At 38.0% G+C, this 21055-nt stretch overlaps 1 protein-coding gene across 4 annotated transcripts in view; it reads right to left on the bottom strand.

The window, feature by feature from the left end:
* Positions 1-21055, bottom strand: part of STK3 (serine/threonine kinase 3) — a 294249-nt gene that overhangs the window by 109964 nt on the left and 163230 nt on the right. For all 4 annotated transcript variants that reach the window (XR_014057367.1, XR_014057366.1, XM_081503347.1 and 1 more), the window contains one exon: positions 11668-11793. Coding sequence is in view for 2 of the 4 variants with exons in the window: in XM_081503347.1 (XP_081359473.1) it covers positions 11668-11793 (126 nt within the window). In the remaining 2 variants the exon portion in view is untranslated. The remainder of the gene's footprint in view (positions 1-11667; positions 11794-21055) is intronic.

The following is a 21055-nucleotide window of genomic DNA, read 5'->3' on the forward strand; positions in this document are numbered from 1 at the left end:
AAATTAAAGAAACAACCCCATTTACCACTGCAACAAAAAGAATAAAATACCTAGGAATAAATCTACCTGAAGAGGCAAAAGACCTGTACTCAGAAAACTATAAAACATTGATTAAAGAAGTCAAAGAAGACACAAAAAGAGATATACCATGTTCCTGGATTGGAAGAATCAATAGTGTAAAAATGACTATACTACCTAAAGCAATCTACATATTCAATGAAATCTCTATCAAACTACCAATGGCATTTTTCACAGAAGTAGAACAAAAATTTTTACAATTTGTATGGAAACACTAAAAATCCAAAATAGTCATAGCAATCTTGAGAAAGAAAAACAAAGCTGGAGGAATCAGGCTCCCTGACTTCAGATTATACTACAAAGCTACAGTCATCAAGACACTATGGTACTGGCACAAAAATAGAAATATGGATCAATGGAAGAGGAAAGAAAGCCCAGAGATAAACTCAGGCACATATAGTCGTCTAATTTATGACAAAGGAGAAAAGAATATACAATAGTAAAAAAACAAACAAAAAAACAGCCTCTTCAATAAGTGGTGCTGGGAAAACTGGACAACTACATGTAAAAAAATAAAATCAGAACATTCCCTAACACCAAACACAAAAATAAACTCAAAATGGATTAAAGACCTAAACATAAGGCTGGATACTACAAAATCCTTAGAGGAAAACACAGGCAGAACACTCTGACATAAATTGCAGCAAGATCCTCTTTGACCCAGCTCCTAGAGTAATGAAAATAAAAACAAAAATAAACAAATGGGACTGAATTAAACTTAAAAGCTTTTGCACAGCAAAGGAAACCATAAACAAGACAACTCAAGAAATAATTTCTCCCATTCTCCATCAGAATGGGAGAAAATATTTGCCAACGACGCAACAAAGGATTAATCTCCAAATTATGAAAACAGCTCTTACAGCTAAAGAAAACCCAAAAAAAACTCCCCAAAATCCAATCAAAAATGGGCAGACCTAAATACACATTTCTCCAGAGAAGGAATACAAATGGCCAACAAACACATGAAAAGATGTTCAGTATCACTAATAATTAGAGAAATGCAAATCAAAACTACAATGAGGTATCACTTCACACCAGTCAGAATGGTCAACATGAAAAAATCTATAAACAGGGAGTTTCTTGGTGATCCAGCAGATAAGACCCTGTGCTCTGAACACAGGGGGCCTGGGTTTGATCCCTGGTCAGGGAGCTAGATCCCACATGCCACAACTATGACCCAGAGCAACTGTAAAATAAATTAAAAAATTTTTTTAAATCTATGAACAATAAATGCTGGAGTGGGTGTGGAGAAAAGGAATCCCTCTTGCGCTGTTGGTGGGAAAGTAAATTAATACAGCCACTATGGAGAACAGTAAGGAGGTTCCTTAAAAAACTAAAAATAGAACTACCATATGACCAAGCAATCCCACTAATGATACGTACCCTGAGAAAACCAAAATTCAAAAAGACCCATCTATCCCAATATTCACTCCAGCACTATTCACAATAGCCAGGAAAGAGGAGAACCTAAATGTCCATTGACAGATGAATGGATAAAGAAGATGTACATATATACAATGGAATATTACTCCGCCACAGAAAGGAATTAAACTGGGTCATATGTAGAGATGTGGATGGACCAAGAGTCTGCCACACAGTGAAGTCAGAAAGAGAAAAACAAATACTGTATACTAGAACTAAAGAGCCTCTTGATGAAGGTGAAAGAGGAGAGTGAAAAAGTTGGCTTAAAGCTCAACGTTCAGAAAACTAAGATCATGGCATCTGGTCCCATCACTTCATGGGAAATAGATGGGGAAACAGTGGAAACAGTGTCAGACTTGATTTTTTTGGGCTCCAGAATCACTGCTGATGGTGACTGCAGCCATGAAATTAAAAGACGCTTACTCTTTGGAAGGAAGGTTATGGCCAACCTAGATAGCATATTTAAAAGCAGAGACATTACTTTGCCAACAAAAGTCCGTCTAGTCAAGGCTATGGTTTTTCCAGTGGTCATGTATGGATGTGAGAGTTGGACGGTGAAGAAAGCTGAGTGCTGCAGAATTGATGCTTTTGAACTGTGGTGTTGGAGAAGACTCTTGAGAGTCCCTTGGACTGCAAGGAGATCCAATCAATCCATCCTAAAAGAGATCAATCCTGGGTGTTCATTGGAAGGTCTGATGTTGAAGCTGAAACTCCAATACTTTGGGCATCTCATGCGAAGGGTTGACTCATTGGAAAAGACCCTAATGCTGGGTAGGATTGGGGGCAGGAGGAGAAGGGGACGACAGAGGATGAGATGGTTGGATGGCATCATCGACTCGATGGACATGGGTTTGGGTAGACTCCGGGAGTTGGTGATGGACAGAGAGGCCTGGCGTGCTGCAATTCATGGGGTCGCAAAGAGTCGGACACGACTGAGCGACTGAACTGAACTGAATGCACATATGTGGAATCCAGAAAAATGATACAGATGAAACTATTTGCAGGGCAGGAATAGAGACACAGATCTAGAAAATGGACAAGTGGACACAGGACGGGAAAGAGAGGGTAGGATAAACTGGGAGATTAGGACTGCTATGTATGCATCCCCACGTGTAAAATAGCTTGTGGGAACCTGCTTATAGCACAGGGAACTTAGCTCTGTGCTCTCTGATGACCGTGACGGGTAGGATGGGCATGGGGGAGGGAGCTCTAAGAGTCAGGGGTTATATGGATACATATAGCTGATTCATTCTGTTACACAGCAGAAACTAATACAACGTTTTAAAGCTGTGTTACTCTAATAATAAAAGAAGAAAGAGAGCAAGGCCTTCAGAGTTTTAAGGGAACATTATTTTCAATCCAGAATTTTATACTTGATCAACCAACAGTAAAGAAAGAATAAGGACATGGTCAGATATACAAGGTCTGAAAAAACTGCTAATGTCTGGAAGCTCCTGGAAGATAGGGTGCATCAAACTAAGGAAGTAAAACACAAAAGACAAGACTCAGGAAACATAGGGTACATTACAGAAGAGAGAGAAAGGAAATTCCCAAGATGATGTTGGGGAATGGAGGGCCACAATGGTCTGCAGGGGACAGCTTGTTCAAGACTCTAGAAAGTAACTGTTCAGATTAGAAGCAAATAGAGGGCTCAATAAAGAATTAGTCAAGTAAAAAGTATGACACTAAAAAATTATTTGTGTCTGAATATACTGAGGCCTTTACAACCTCTACAGAGAGTATAGGGACGGAGCATTTGAGAACAAGTTAGCAATGGGTACACAGAAAAGTTAACAGTAACAAACAACAGTAAGAAAAGCTGTGATAACTACTAGTTCTAGAAATCACAAAAATAAAAAATATATAATCATAATGTATATGATGCTTATATAGTCCTAACTATCTAAACACTGAGAGGGATTTTTTTTAGAACTGTGTTTTAATTATATGAGGAAAATGAGAGATAACAAATAATCAGTTCTTTTAAAGAATTTCAGTTTGTGATCAATAATTTTATCTCAAATATAAATGTTTTCTTAATTTACAGTAATTTACTTTTCAAGAAGTAAAAGAACAAGAACAAATTTTAAAATTCTCTTTACTGGTTTTAAGCTTAAAGTAGTTTATAAAGATCTCTACCAATTCTTCCAAACACATGTGGCCATTTAAAATTTGTTATTAAATACTTAAAGAACTTTTCATGATAACTGATGTTATTTTTGTGACCCTTGGAATAGCAAAGCCAGCAGCAGCAACAATTACCACCAAAGAAACCAAAAACTAAACAAAACAATAACAAAGTGCCTGGCCCAAATATTTTAATAGCAGTAGTGGAGATAAAAGTAGTAGCATTAATAAAAATGGAAGCTAAACTACTGAGCATATTATGTGTGATAAGTTGTTCTAAGTGTGAAGATACATATTTTAATTCCATCCCCCTAACAACTCTATGAAGCAAGATCTATCACTATCCCCTTTTTATAGACAGTGAAATTGAACTAGAGACATTAAATAACCTGGCCAATGACAGTAAACTGGGAACAGAATCAGGATTTTAGTCAAAGCAGTCTGTGATTTAACCAATTTGATATAATTGAAGCTTCTGGACTGACTTGGACTGCTTCTGATGTTGTTCTATTCATCATCAGTTTAAAAGATTCTCGAGAGAGACTGATTTGAAATTCCTTGGGCTTCCTTGGTGGCTTAGACGGTAAAGTATCTGCCTGCAATGAGGGAGACATAGGTTTGATCCCTGCATCGGGAAGATCCCCTGGAGGAGGGTAAGGCAATGCACTCCAGTATTCTTGCCTGAAGAATACCTCTGGACAGAGGAGCCTGGCAGGCTACCGTCCGTGGGGTTCCAAAGAGTGGGACACAACTGAGCGGCTAAGCACAGGGAAGAAATGGGACATTCTGGAGAATGCTCACCTGAAGGCTATACCACCATCTGGAGGGATGTGGATTTTTCCAAGCACCCTGGTATTTCTCCTGATAACCCATGCTGAGAATTACTGCTTCAGTGAATCACACTGGAGGGGACATGGCATCCCTCAGACATTAAGGACCACAGCATGACAAGTTTAGAGTTCAGACCATAAAGAAATCACTCAAAAGTCCTCTTTTCTAAAGACAGAAGCTTGAAAACATGATCAAAAGCCAGTTAATAGGCAAAACCTTTTTCTCTGAATCACTACTAAATTAATATGAAATAAAATGACACCTTTGAAAGTGAAAATAAAAGGCCTACTACAAGCATGAAAATGAAAAACTCTCAAGCAAGCCTAACATCAAGAAGTATCCAATTTTGGCTCAACATTTTACTTAACATTCTTCCACATCTGTTTGGCTTCTTGTATTCTACTTAAATTAACATTGTGATCGACATGGGAAACACCTGAGCTCCAGTACAAAGCAATTCTTGTAAACTCCTAATCAATTTGTTAATCTATTTAAAAAATGACCATTTGACAATGTGCACTCTCTGCCTTCTCTTATAAATTCAACTTATTAATACCATCCACTTTTAAATAATCATTCAGTGTACCATGTGCGGAGTGTTTGCCTTGTTATTTAATTTAAAATCAGCAAGCACTAACTTTTACTGTGTCAATATTTAAATATAACTGCCTATCTAGCATTTTAATAAGACATACCAGATAACTTAAAACTAGTATTTTAAAAATCAATGATTAATTAGGGTTTAAGAACTACACAGGCATATAGTTTATTGTATAATTAATAAATTACCAAAATGCGTGCTCACACCTTGAATGCTATAGATATATTAGTATAATGTGAATGAGAACAAGAAAAAGTCCTGTATGCCTTCAATTTATACAGACAACCTATGTCCCATTTTCTGCTGACTTGGTCAGAAATAAATGCAAATTTTATGATTCTGTTGGACTTTTGTGAAAAATAAAATATCACTTTAATGACAATTTGGCTGTGAAGATTAAAGAGACACGTAGCTATGAGACTGTTTTACTTTAAACCTGAACATGTAATCCAATTTTAAGCCAATTTGCAAAAGAATCCCAAAGGTATGAATAGTATAAAGACAAATACTATGTAAGATTTTGAGCCTTCAATATGCATAAGAGTTCCTGAGAGGACAAGACTACTGGTTTTAAAGACAAATACTATGTAAGATTTTGAGCCTTCAATATGCATAAGAGTTCCTGAGAGGACAAGACTACTGGTTTTAAAATTTGGTAAAAATGAATAGCAATGTAGAAATATACTCTTACTATATCCAGATCCACTCTGCATATCTTGTTCTTATAAGTTTTTGTGTCTGTGCATATATATATTTATTTACATTGAGAGCACAAGTGATAAAATGACCTCAAGATAGAAACTACTGCTTGAGAACATAATATAAAGCAAAGTGTATGAATACTGCTCATAGTGTGTGACTCTGTCAAGACAATTTTTTCTTATAATTTCAGTAAAACAACAAAAATAACATAATAGTTTCATCTAAAAATATCAGCTTGGTTCCAGAGAATAAATGCTTATTTTACCTTGAGAAATCATTAAATCTGATGCAATTTTTAAATCCATGCATATTATTTTGGAAGCCTTCCCTTCAAATGGTAAAACCTAATACCCCACACCTTGAATGTGCACTAGACTATATAACACATACCTAAAACAATAGGATGGCTTCAGAATGCGGCAGCAAGCAGAAGCTGGACACACTCAGGAGAGTATTATTTAGTAACAGCATGAAAAGTGACAAACTTTTAGCTCTTATATTTTGGACACTGATTCATCCAATTAGATCTTATATTAAAAAGTCATTGTATATGATAAGAGATAAGAGTCCAACTTCACACTTTCACATGTGGCTATTCAGCTGTCCCTCAGACATATTATATTTAACTTATATGCAGAGTACATCATGAGAAATGCTGGGCTGCATGAAGCACAAGCTGGAATCAAGATTGCTGGGAGAAATATCAATCACCTCAGATATGCAGATGACACCACCCTTATGGCAGAAAGTGAAGAAGAACTAAAGATGAAAGTGAAAGAGGAGAGTGAAAAAGTTGGCTTAAAGCTCAACATTCAGAAAACTAAGATCACGGCATCTGGCCCCATCACTTCATGGCAAGTAGATGGGGAAACAGTGGCAGACTATTTTTGGGGGCTCCAAAATCACTGAAATTAAAAGACGCTTGCTCCTTGGAAGAAAAGTTATGACCAACCTAGACAGCATATTAAAAAGCAGAGACATTACTTTGCCAACAAAGGTCCATCTAGTCAAAGCTATAGTTTTTCTAGTAGTCATGTATGGATGTAAGAGTTGGACCATAAAGAAAGCTGAGCACCAAAGAATTGGTGCTTTTGAACTGTGGTGTTGGAGAAGACTCTTGAGAGTCCCTTGGACTGTAAGGAGATCCAACCAGTCCATCCTAAAGGAGATCAGTTCTGGGTGTTCACTGGAAGGACTGATGTTGAAGCTGAAACTCCAATACTTTGGCCACCTGATGGGAAGAGCTGACTCACTGGAAAAGACCCTGATGCTGGGAAAGATTGCGGGCAGGAGAAGAAGGGGACGACAGAGGATGAGATGGTTGGATGGCATTACCGACTCAATGGACATGGGTTTGGGTGGACTCTGGGAGTTGGTGATGGACAGGGAGGCCTGGCGTGCTGTGGTTCATGGGGTAGCAAAGAGTCAGACATGACTGAGCGACTGAACTGAACTGATGTGAAGAACTGACTCATTTGAAAAGACCCTGGTGCTGGGACAGACTGAAGGCAGGAGGAGAAGGGGATGACAGAGGAAGAGATGGTTGGATGGCATCATCGACTCAATAGACATAAGTTTGAATAAACTCTGGGAGTTGGTGATGGACAGGGAGGCCTGGCGTGTTGCAGTCCATGGGGTCGCAAAGAGTTGGACACGACTGAGCAACTGAACTGAACTTACTGACTGATTCAGCTGTCCCAGCACCATCCATTAAAAAGACTGCTCTTTTTCCACTGAATGGTCTCCATACCTTAATTGAAAATTAATTGGCCATAGATAACATGATTTATTTCTGGACTCTCAGTTGTTCTGGACTCTCTATTCCATTGATTTTTGTATCAATCGTTATGCCAGTACCACACTGATTTAATTACTGTAGCTTTGTATTATATTCTGAAATTGGAAAGTGAATCCTCCCACTTTGTTCTTCTTTTTCAGTATTATTTAAGCTACTTGGGGCCACCTTTTCCATATGAGTTTGAAGACAGGCTTTTCCTTTTTGCAAAAAAAAGATCGTAAGGATTGGATGAATATGTGAGTCACTTTGAGAAGTACTGCCATTTAAACAATATTAAGTCTTCCAATCCATGAACATGGGATATCTCTTCAGTGATTTAGGTATTCTTTACTTTCTTTCAGCAATGTGTTGTATTTTTCACTGTATAATTATTTTACCTCCTGGGCTAACCTTTTTCTTAGGTATTCCATTCTCTTGCATGCTATTGTAAATGTAACTGTTTTCTTAAGTACCTTTTTGCATTATTCATTGCTAGTGCATAAAAATATAACTGATTTTTGTATGCTGATCTTGTACTAAACTTGCTTATTAACTCTAGAAGATTTAGATGTTTTGAACAGATAACATATAGGAAGCTGCTCTATCTTAAGGAGATCAAAACAAAGGCAAGCCTCTGTGTCAGTCCCACAGGGAATTGCTGGATAGTTCAAAATAGAGAAGCACACATTTCTGAGAATAAGGTTATTACTCCTCTCCCCTGCTCCCAATCTCCACTGTCCCCATGGCTGCCACTGAGCTAAAAAATCAGGGATGGCAGGCATCCAAAAATGCAAAAATGCCACAACACTTTCTTACCAAAACTTAACATTCTTAAACTTCTTCATTAAGCACTCCCCTGGTTATTTAAAGTTTTTTATTAGATTGCAGTGTTTTGAAAAGACTGATCTGTCAGTTTCTGCTAACTTAATGGTTTCTTTATTTTATTTGTAAAAAGAAGCTACTGGGAAAACTCCACCATTCTCCATGATCAGTAGCTTCTTTTTACAAATAAAATGTGGTGGAATTGAGAGAGCACAACTCGTGAGACTATGTCATAAAAGGCATTGAGATGTCCTCCTTGTTCTCCCTCTTGGAGCGCTTGCTCCAAGAGAAGTAGGTTGCCAGACTGTGAAGACTCTCAAACAGACCTATGGAGAGTCCCACAAGGCAAGTTGCTGAGACAGTCTGCCAACAGTCATACGAGAGAGTTACCTGGGAACTGCAGTCCTTGTCAAGCCTTCAGATGACTATAGCTCTGACCAACATTTAAACTGCAACCTCAGAAGAGACTCTGAGTCAAAGTCACCCATTTAAGTCACTTCTGAAAAAATGATCTACAGATACCAAGAAATAATAAATGTATATTGTTTTAAACTGCTAGGTTTGGGTAGTATAGGATATTTAAAGCTGAGGCCTAAAGATGAGAAGCTAGTCATCCGATGAGTTCTAAGAAAGAAAAGTGTTTCAAGCAGAATGAATGGGAAATGCAAAGGCCCTGCATAAGGAAAGGTCACTGACATGTTAGAAAAATAGAAAAAATTTGAAAGAAGATCAATGTCATGGGAGCTCAGTGAACAAGAGGAAAATAGTGAAGAAAAGAGATCACCAAAATGGCAGAAAGTAACTGAAGTGACTGTAACAAAGTCTTGAAAACAGTGAAAACTGCTAAGTTCTAGGGTAATCAAAGGTACCTCATCCATAAAAAATGGAAATCAACCTATAATTAAGTATAGGAAGATAAGAGCAAAGCAATAATAGTCACTAGTCCAATGACAGATAGGCAGTTAACTAGTCCAAAACTCACAACAGGATTACATAAGGTGAAGGAAAGCCACTGGGTACCACCCCAGAGGGGCAAAAACTAGACTTTTTAGAGAATATAACTTTATTGAAAAGTATATAACTCTGATACACCAATGTTATTTATTTTTAGAAGTACTAATAAATACTGGATTGAAAACTGAGCATAAAGTCTTGATGAAGAGGCCTAAAAGTAAAAAACCTAGTTTTATTCTTGGGTTTCTCACTAGTTTTGTCAACTCTGGTATATAACTTCACTCCTAATTTAATTTCACTTAACTACAAAATGAAATAATAATATACACATGTCCAGTCTTACTTTTTTTAAGATCAAATAAAATAATATGATAAAATGCTTTGAAACTACAAAAAAAAAAAAACCACATATACAAATCCGATCGTTTGTAGAGAGAAACCAAAAAAACTAACTGTATGTATTATCACATAGGAACCCAGGGTGGAAACTGTAACCCTTTGAGAGCATGAACCAAGATCTTTACATCATCCCATATTACTTACTGAAACAACACCTTTATGAGGATGCTATTTAAAATTCTGAATGGTGAAATCATTGGCAAAAAAGTTTATATCTAGAATGCAAGCTTAAAGCATCTGTCTCACCAGGCTGTCCATAGCTACGGCCAAATGAATAACTGATGCGGCTGAATATCTAAAGAAAATGATTACAAATCCGTTCTGAGGCTTCCCTGGTGGCTCAGTGGTAAAGAATCTACCTGCCAACGCAGGAGACCCGTGTTCAATCCCTGATCCGAGAAGATCCCACATTCCATGCAGCAGCTAAGCCAGTGTGCCACAACTACTGAGCCTGTGCTCCAGAGTCCAGGAATCACAACTACTGAGCCCTCTCGCCGTAACTACCGAAGCTTGCATACCCTAGAGCCCATGCTCTGCAAAAAGAGAAGCCAATTCAATGAGAAGTCCGGTCACTGAAACTAGAACCCACATAGCAATGAAGACCCAGTACAGCCAATTAAAAAAAAAAGAAAATCAGCTCTGAAAAGATGCACACTTGTCCTTGTTTTGGGCTACCATATGGCACAAGGTTTAATAACTGGTGAAAAGGGTAAAAGAATTTCAAAAGAAATGCCAATTAGATAACCAGTCTCTGAAATTAAAAATAAATGTGAGGGCTTCCTGGTGGTCCAGTGGTTAAGAATCTGCCTGCCAATGCAAGGGAAATAGGTGCAATCTGGGGTCAGGAAGGACCCCACATGCCGCAGGGCAACTAAGCCCATGCACCACAGCTACTGAAGCCTGTACCCTAGAGCCTGTGCTCTGCAAGAGAGAAGCCACCACAGTGAGAAGCCCACACACCACAACTAGAGAGCAGCCCCCTCTCGCCACGACTGGAGAAAGCCAACAGGCAGAGACGAAGAACCAGAGCAGCCAAAAAATAATAAATAATAAATTTTTAGGGTAAATTTGAGTCAGCAAAATAATAGGATTAGTGTACAAAAACCTTAGATTAATTAAAAAAACCTTCTTTGGGAAAATACAGATGATGTTATCAAAGACTTCAATCATTATAAACATAAAATATCTGTGTTTTCAGATTTAATGACTAACTGAATACCCAAGAGGTATTCATCTCTATATCCTAACCAGGAAAAAAAAAATTACATAATTTGAAACAAGGAAACAAATCATTAGTGAAGCACAGAAACAGCAGACATTATTAAACGTGATATAAAGATATAACCTTTTATTTTATTAAAATGCACTGATGCACTAATTTAAAGTAAATGGAATAAGCTGGTCCTTTTATGTCCCTCCTGCTTTCTCTAATAACCCATCTTCTGCTGTGGTATTTCATCTACAGTATCGATGATCAGTTAAAAGCAAGTTCCAGAAAATATGACATCAGTTCAGTTCAGTTCAGTCGCTCAGTTGTGTCTGACTCTTTGTGACCCCAGGGACCACAGCACGCCAGGCCTCCCTGTCCATCACTAACTCCCGGAGTCTACTCAAACTCATCTCCACTGAGTCAGTGATGCCATCTAACCAAATTGACCAAATTCAAGAAAACATTTATTCAACAAACAAGAGAGCTAGTATCAACTAGACAACAGATACTGTATAAGCTTACTATATTAACCTTAAGTTCCCCATTAGTCACTAATGCTTAACTACCAGAAAAGAGTAGCAAACCTTTAATAAAAACAAAATACATTTTGATATTTAATAAACAAATATAATTTACTTGTACAATAAAACAGAAAGTGCTATTGATATATTTAAAGAAAAAAAACAAAATTATAGAAAAAATCCTCAGAAGAAAAAGATTAACTTTTTTAGGGTGATTACAAACCGAATTTTCTTCCTCCTCTTCCAGTTCTCGCTGCTGTTCTTCATGTCTTTTAGCTTTGATCTCCATTGCTTCTGTGATCAGGTCTCTTAAAATCGACACAGGTTTTGCATTCTTAATAAAAGGATGCTAGAAAAGTAAAATTCGATGGTATAAATTCAAATGGCTTCTCTGAATTATATCTTAAAAACATTAAAACAATATGTAAATGTGAACCAGGATAATAGGCTTCAATGATTGGTCCTTCATCCAGAATTAAATAGACACGTTAAGAACAGAGAATATTTCAGCTGCTTTAGAAATAAAGATTTTACTTTTTAGGTTTACTTGTTTTTAAAAAACCACTGCAGAACACAAAAACAAATATAATCCTGTTGATAAAAATACATCACCGTTAGAGATATAATTTTCCAAAGGAAGTACAGATTATGTAGTCAAAAAGACAATTTTTTTTAAAGACTGGCGTATGTGTGTGCTTAGTCGCTCAGTTGCATCCAACTCTGCAACCCCATGGACTGCAGCCTGCCAGGCTCCTCTGTTCATGGGATTCTCCAGGCAAGAATACTGGAGTGGGTTGCCATTCCCTTCTCCAGGGGATCATTCCTACCAAGGGACTGAACCCAGGTCTCCTGCATTGCAGGCAGATTCTTTACTGTCTGAGCCACCAGGGAAGCCCAAAGATCAGTGATTACAGTACATATAAAAATAAATTGATTTTGGTATTGTTACAAATTTTAATTAATCTTAACAAGCCGACAGCTAAAATCAGTAGTCAAAAGGAAGACAACTATTTTTTTTTTACTTCTTTTATATATTTTCTATTTATTATATATTTAATAATATAATCATTTCCAAGGGAAAAGTAAAAAATAGTAATAAAAGAAGAATATTTTTTCAGAATATAAATACTGCTTAATTTCTATACTATATATAAAGTAACTTTTCACTTCTTTTTTTGTATCATCGTGATCTAGCTAAAACATGAGTTTGCTACAATCCTGATTAAACAGAAATAGAACCACCAGGAAATACCTGGGTGTTTGATGACTTTGTAATTCAAAGGGGGAACATGAGAGGATGTAGAGGGAAAGGTTAAGAGTTTAGTATTCTGAATCAGCAATACAGCTTCAAAATGTAATTTTCTTAATTATATGTCAGTAGATAAGAGTCAGATGAAAGTCATCTCAGTTATTTTAATAAAGATTAATACAACACAAAAATATTTTTAAAGGTAAAACAATTTTAGTGCTAAAGAAGAAATTTACTGACATTTGTAGTTAAAATGGTGGAGGCATCATTTGGGAAAACTATGAGTAAGAATTTTACCTGAATACAGAATTTCTAGGATAGATGACAAAAAACTAATAAATTCTTTTATAGCAGTTATAGACTGATCACCAGATAAATTAAGTTCTATCGACATAGCTGTGGGGGAGACTCCTAGTCATTCACCGAAACAGACTTGGGACTGGACCTATGGCTGCCCAGCTACATCCTATATCTCCCAGACTCCCTTTCAGTTGGTTGTGATTATGGACTAAGTTCTCACCAATGCAACCCTGGCATTTCACTGGTACTGAATGAAATACCAGTGTCTGTGTTGTGTTACACCCCTCTGATCTGGGCCTCAGAGCACTGAGAGTAGGCACTTTTCTGTGATTTCCTCTCTTTCTGCCATGCTGGGAAACAGACAAAGACAGTGCCCCAGAGGAGGATGGAGAGCAAGGAGGAAGAAATCCCAGTCCCGCTATCAGAATTTCTGAGTAACATTGGTAAAGAGGCTGCAAAAATTAATAATAACTGAAGATAGGCTCTCTGCTCTTAAAGAACTTATTATCCAGAATAAGGAATAAAAGATAAACGCATAAAAAAATTACAGTGTGACATACAAGTTATATTCATGATGATCTAGCACAGTCTATATGATTAAGTGATATAAAAGTAAAAGAACAAGTGAAATAATATCAGGTGTCTCATGGAGAAGAAACAGACTGTTACAGGGAGAAGGAAAAGTATGAATGATACGAACAAACACACAAAGATAGGAGGTGGATGTGAAAACACCGTAGGAAGAGCTGTTGAGCCAAAACAGAAACACGGCTTACAGAAACGGTGTCCTAAGAGTTTAGATACAGGTAACAGTGGGACAAGAAGGATAAATACTCAGAATGCGATACCGGAAATTTGCCTGACAGCCCTTTAATTACACAGAAGAGAGAATAGTGTAAGGAAAAGAATGTGATACCACAATCTTGCAGTAGAGTTCAGGAATGAAGTAAGATGGGGAGAAACTGTAAAACAGGTGTAAATTACTAAGAACCTGGGTTAAAAAAAATAGCTGCCACAAGGAAATACTGAATCTGATGGAAAAACTCTTAAGAAGGACTATGTATTAACAGAAGTGAAGGAAAACCAACACAGCAAAAACTGAGAACCAGTAGAACTGTGTGTATCTCTTTACAAAGGCAAAAACATATCAAATTGTATTTATACTTTATCTTTTCAGGAAAAATTATGAGCCAAATTCCAAACCACAGTTTTATCTTTAAGAAATGCCAAAGTACACATCCAGTCTATTGCAAACTTACTTTCATGCAGTTCATTGTGAACGGACTACACAGTGTTACGCTACCATTAGTTTACAGAGCTTAGCATTCCTAATCTCAAAATCTCAATATGTCTTACTTCATTTATACTCATTTTTTCCCTACATAATCACTATACGCATGATTCTGACCAACAAAGAGGAACTGGCTAATAAAGTTAAAAGGGTACTTTAAGAACAAGGCCGTAATATTTGAGCATTCTTGATGGATGGCCTCACTGACTCAATGGACATGGGTTTGGGTGGACTCTGGGAGTTGGTGATGGACAGGGAGGCCTGGCGTGCTGCGGTTCATGGGGTCACAAAGAGTCAGACACAACTGAGTGACTGAACTGAACTGATCATCATAAGAAAAGTTTTATCAGATACATTGGCAGATTTTTGAAGAATATTTGAAAGCTTTTAACAAGTAGCTGGTAGTAAAATTTTAAAATGCAAAGCAACATAAAAAAGAACAGAACAACAAAAACCAGAGAAAACAGGGTGGCAAAACTGAAACATGACACCTGTGACTGAACCGTTATTAGTAAACCAGTGTAAATAAATGTGTTGAATTTCCATTATAGCGGTATTTTAGTTAAGTACTAAGAGACACTTAGTTCATAAGATAAATTCAACTACATGCTTTTGAGAGAGTCATTTCCTAGGCAGGTTGATAAGAAGTCTAGGGGTCCCCAAGGAGAGAGGGGTCTGGAATTCTCAAGGAGGAAGAAAGGACAAACTTTTTCTTTACTCTCTACATTCCTTAGGATTATATAACAATAATGTATCCTGCCTGAGGACAGTCTCTGGATTAAACTCTCTGGATTTTAATTCTGTTATCTTAAAATGTAAATTATGGGAGTAGGTCTGTCTTTACAAGGATTATAACAATAATGTATCCTGCCTGAAAGACAGTCTCTGGATTAAACCTTCTGGCTAACCCTGTTATCTTAGAGTATATAACTCCACTGCTAACACTAGCAAGGGGGTACTCTTTCTGCCCTCTTCTGATGCCTATGTCAGAAGCTTTCTCTGTCTCCTTTATACTTTAATAAAACTTTATTACACAAAAGCTCTGAGTGGTCAAGCCTTGTCTCTGTCCCTGGACTGAATTCTTCTCCTCCGAAGGCCAAGAATCCCGGCGTCTTTTCATGATTCAGTAAACAACCTTTCACTTTCTATATGAGATATATTTAACAAAATAAATCCAAATTACATTTCTATCAGGGGATACTGAAAAGAACTTGGGTTAAAGTCAAGGACAGGTAATGAAATACCAAACATAAAACAAGGTCAAGAATAACATGATCAAAAAAAGCAGAAATGAAGACAAACAATGGTAAGTGAAGGAAGAGTCATACAATATTAATAAGGGACATAATACAAAGAAAGATATTATAGTTATAAATTTGATATATTAGTATAGCATTATGATATGTATAACAAAAACAGAGACATAAGAAGATCTAAATAAATAAGAAGAGGAGACATTAGTATTTCTTTTTCAGTCACTGAGAAATGGAACACTAAAAATTAAAGATTAAAGCAATCTGAATAATATAATCAGACTGAGTTAACAGAAAAATCAATAAACAGAAGTTATACCTTTTTGTTAAATGCCTAGAAAAGCATGTGGTATCAGCATAAGAATGGAAAGAACAACAAAACAGAATATAATGCCTGGAAATAGACTATAATGTACAAAATAAGCTGGCATATTATGAAAATAGCAATTTCAATCAGTAAGGAAAAAATACTTACTGCTTTGTTATTTTGGGGATTGAGAGGAAGGTTTTGAATTAAGTTAGATCTTCACCACAGAAGTATCAAAATAAATTGCAGATGGATTAAGAAGTTACAAGTGAAAAAACAGAAATATAAAAGAACTGGTAATACAGGAGAATATTTATATGTTCAACCCAGTGCCACGAAACAAAGGGAAAAAACCATAAATGAACTAAAAATTTAACATTTATGTCAGACAAGAGGGTAGTTACTTAAAGAGTTTGAAAAAGAGTATCAATAAGAAAAAGATAAACAGACCGAATTCTAAAAGGCAACATGGTTTCCCTATTTCTAAATGTATCTAGGGTTTCTACCGCAGTCCAGTGGTTAGGATGCAGTGCTTTCACTTCAGGGGCCCAGGCTCAATCTCTGGTCTGGGAGCTAAGATCCTGCAAACCATGTGGCGTGGCAAAAAAATCAAGTATCTAAAGTAAAACATAAACTAAGAGGACAAGAATTCTTACACCACTCGAACTAAAGACAGAGACTACCCAAAATCAGCCTATCACATTCTTGGTCATGCATTTTAAGAAGTAAAGCTGCTTAAAGATATATTCTTTTAAAATCTGAACTGTTAAACTTTGTTCATGTTCTGAGTTATCCATTTCTAAACTGAAAGAATTTAAATTAATAATTCCTTCCAAGGAGTGAACTGCAGAAGAGACTTCTGCTTCTGGACAGATTGGGCAGTCATCCTCTCCTCTATACTGCTCCATCAAAGCATAGTGAAAACCCTGGACATTATAGACACAAGCACAGGAAAACACTGGAAGGTGGAGAGAAGGTGGCAAACCAGCTGGGGACCGCGGGACTAAAGCAATGACACAGCTGTGAGTTCCACGGGCTTTCCTTTTACTTCATTTATTCTAGACTGGTTACTGAAGAAGCCAGGAACCCAGAAACACCAACGGACACAGACTAAAACAGCCCCTACAAAAGCCTGCTCTGTCTTGAGCCAAAGGATCAGGAAAGGGACAGTTAGCCAGCACGCAACCCTCTCTTTTATTAAACAATAACCATTCTGCTCCAGCCAAACACTGCAGAGAAAACACAGACCCCACCCCATGCGGCAACGGCTGGGTGGGGAACCTAGACTTCTACCCTCTGGAGGCTGTCCAATCCTTTCACTGCAGTAGTATCAGAGAAGACCTAATGTTAAGCTGGGGCATTCATCCACACCCAGCAGTATAAAAGGAGCTTCCCTCCCCCAGTGGGGAGTGTTGGGGGAGATCTCGTGACAGCCTGGACTTGCAGCACTATCAGGCCATAATAAGGAAACCCCACCTCCCTCTCTGCTAGAAGGGATCGGAGGCGGCCGAGGGGAGAATCAGAACTCCCATCACTGCCCAGCTGTACTGAGGCCCTGCAGTGCCTGCAGAGGCCACTGAGGGAAGCTGAGTTCCCTGGCTGGTGGTAATAAGGAGCCCCTCCCCTACCCTACATGTCAAAAGAAATCACGTGGGGGGGCTGGACTTCTAACGCTACCTGATAGGAATGATGGTGCCCCTCTACCCCACTGAAGCGCTATCAGAGGACACCACTTATTACAGAGAATTCAAGTAAGATCCAGCGTCTCAAAACATAATACTCAAAATGCCCAGGTTTCAAATGAAAATCACTCATCATAATAAGAAGCAAGAAACTATCAACTTAACTGGGAAAATACATTCAACAGATACCAACATCGAGATGACATGGATAACAGAATTATCTAGCGGGGATTTTAGAGCAGTCATAAAAATCCTTCAATGAGCAATTACAAACATGCCTGTAAACACGTGACACATTAGGAAGTCTCAGCAAAGAATTAGAAGATACAAAAAAGAAACAAATGAAAAATTTAAAACTAAAATATACAACAAAAATAAAACCTGATGGATGGGCTGGCTCTACCGCAGAATGAGGACGGAGAGGACTCAGTGAATCAGAATATGAAACAGTAGAAATTACACAATATGAATGAGAGAAACTAAACTGGCATAAAAATGAACAGAATCTCAGGAATCTGTGGGACTGAAACAAAAAAATCTAACACTTGTGTTAATGGAGTCCTAGAAAGAGAGTAGAGGGTAGGGCTGAAAAACGTCTGATAAAATAATAGCTGGAAACTTCCCCAAACTGGCAAGAGATATAAACCCACAGAGTCAAGAAGCTGAACAAATTCTAAACCCAAAGAAATTCATACCAACACACATCATAATTAAACTTCTGAAAATAAAGGCAAAGAAAAAAATCTTGAAAAGACCAAGAGGTAAAACAATTCAGATGACTGTAGATTTCTCATAAGAAGCCATGGATATTGGAAGAACGTGGCACAACATTTTCCAAGTATTGAAAGAACCGTCAACCAAGGAAGGATTCTATAGCCAGTGAAAACATCCATTAGGAATGGAGAAGAAACAAGACGTTCTCAGGTGAAGGAAAATTAAGAGAATTTGTTAACAAAGGCCTACCCTAACCGAATGGTTAAAGGAAATTTTCTAAACAGAAAGAAGGGAACAAAAGAAGGACCTTCTGTAACATTAGGAGGAAGAACACCGGAGAGAACAGAAACAGGTTAAACAGATGTCCTTTATCCTGGTTTTCTCAATCGTTTAAAGGTTAAAATAAATATAACACTCTGATCTGGACCTCAATGTAACGAAGAGGAAGTATTAAAGACAATTATATTATAAACGGGAGGGACAGCAAGGTAGATAAAGTTTCTACTCCTCACTTCAACTGGTAAAATGAAAACTAAGTCATATGCCATGAGAGTTCACAAAGTGACCCACGACACCACCTATTCCAGCCAAGCCCATGGGCTAATTTGAATAATGACAGATCTCACTCTTCTAAAGGCCAGACTAGAGCAAGAATTGACTTTCAGGTTCTAGGCTACCCACCAGAAGTACACGGAACATTTCCAGATTAGAAATTCTAGTGCCATCAGGCTGAACTTGAACTGTCTCTGGGATTCAATATCCTCATCTTTTAAAAACTACCAAGAAAAAAAATAAATAAATAAAAAAATAAAAAAAATAAATAAAATAAAAACTACCAAGAGTTCAGCTTAATCTCAAAGGATCCTTTCAGGCTTAGTTTGCTCTTTTAAACTTATACAATTATCTAGTGTTTGAAAATAAACCACTATAAAAAATTCGGCACAAATTCCTTTTTAAAACCTCTTTATCAAAGTCTAGAAATCAATATGATAAAATCTACACATGTAGGTTATAGGCAAATGTCCACTTAAACTTGGTAATAAGACTATATTCTTACAGTTAAAACATAATTTAACTTATAACATATAAAACATATGCAAAACTCCCTTAAAAGACAGAACAGGATGGCTTTCAGACATTCAGTAAAATAAACTGCTGCTGCTGCTGCTAAGTCGCATTAGTCGTGTCCGACTCTGTGCGACCCCATAGACGGCAGCCCACCAGGCTCCCCCATCCCTGGGATTCTCCAGGCAAGAACACTGGATTGGGTTGCCATTTCCTTCTCCAATGCATGAAAGTGAAAAGTGAAAGTGAAGTTGCTCAGTCGTGTCCGACTTCGCGACCCCATGGACTGCAGCCCACGAGGCTCTACGTCCATGGGATTTTCCAGGCAAGAGTACTGGAGTGGGTTGCCATTGCCTTCTCCGCAGTAAAATAAAACTCGGGAGTCTAATGAGACTCAAATGATACAACAGAAAGTAATTCTGTCTAAAAGCTTTTAAAATCAGAAGTTTGCTATCTTAAATAAACACATATTGAATTTAATATACATGTATTAAGCACTACATGTGTATTAAAGATACCAGGATACAGACACCTATATTAAGATACCAGGAGTGCAAAAACAACCCCCTCCCCAAAAGAGTACCACTTGACCTTGAACTAGTTATAATCCAGGACAAAGACACAGAAACAAGTTATTTCATTCTAATATGGCAAATGACATGCCCAGGGTGCTTATGGAAACCCAGAGAAACAATTAGCCTGAACAAAGATGAAGGGAAGGCTTTCTGGAGGAGTACCTAATTTGAATTTAGAAACAATGAGACAATGAGTAAAAGGGAGCCTGCTGGTAAAGGTGGTCTTTAAACTAGCAAGTAAGGGGTGAGAAAAGGTACAGAGGATTGAAGAAACATGATCTGTATGAAACATGAAACTGCAAGTTGACTATTTCAGCATTTATAAAGGGGGAAAAAAGGGAAGTCCAGCAAGGAGTCAATTAAGAGGCCAGAGGAGGACACACCAACATTATAACAGAGGGCGTCCATGCTCAACAACAGCACAACAGGGAAAGTTTTTTAAAAATCAAGAAAACAAATACTGGCTCATAAAGGAAAGGGAAGTTGCTCAGTCGTGTCCGACCCTTTGCGACCCCGTGGACTGTAGCCTACCAGGCTCCTCCGTCCATCGGATTCTCCAGGCAAGAATACTGGAGTGGTTTGCCATTTCCTTCTCCAGGGGATCTTCCCGACCCAGGGATCGAACCCCGGTCTCCCGCATTGGAGGCAGACGCTTTAACCTCTGAGCCACCAGGGACCAGCTGCACTGTTTGCCTTCAATATAAAGAAAAATGCTTGAGCCAAACCCAGCTAGAAGCCAGAGAGTAACGAGCTTATTAATATAATCCATACAGGTCAACTGGGCTTCCCATGTGGCTCAGCTGGTAAAGAATCTTCCTGCAATGCGGGAGACCTGGATTTGATACCTGGGTGGGGAAGATCTGCTGGAGAAGGGATAGGCTACCCACTCCAGTATTCTTAAGGGCTTCCCTCGTGGTTCAGCTGGTAAAGAATCCGTCTGCAACGTGGGAGACCTGGGTTCAATCCCTGGGTTGGGAAGATCCCCTGGAGAAGGGAAAGGCTACCCACTCTAGTATTCTGGCCTGGAGAATTCCATGGACTGTATAGTCCATGGGGTTGCAAAGAGTCAGACACGACTGAGCAACTTTCACACATACAGGTCAACTTCCTGGGCAGAAAGCAGAATGGAGAAGGGGTGACAAGTGAGGCTAGGGGACAAGTGGAATAAATCTAGA

Source organism: Giraffa tippelskirchi, chromosome 6 (genome assembly GCF_054371585.1).
Source record: "Giraffa tippelskirchi isolate mGirTip1 chromosome 6, T2T-mGirTip1v1.2.pri, whole genome shotgun sequence".
Lineage (NCBI taxonomy): Eukaryota > Metazoa > Chordata > Mammalia > Artiodactyla > Giraffidae > Giraffa > Giraffa tippelskirchi.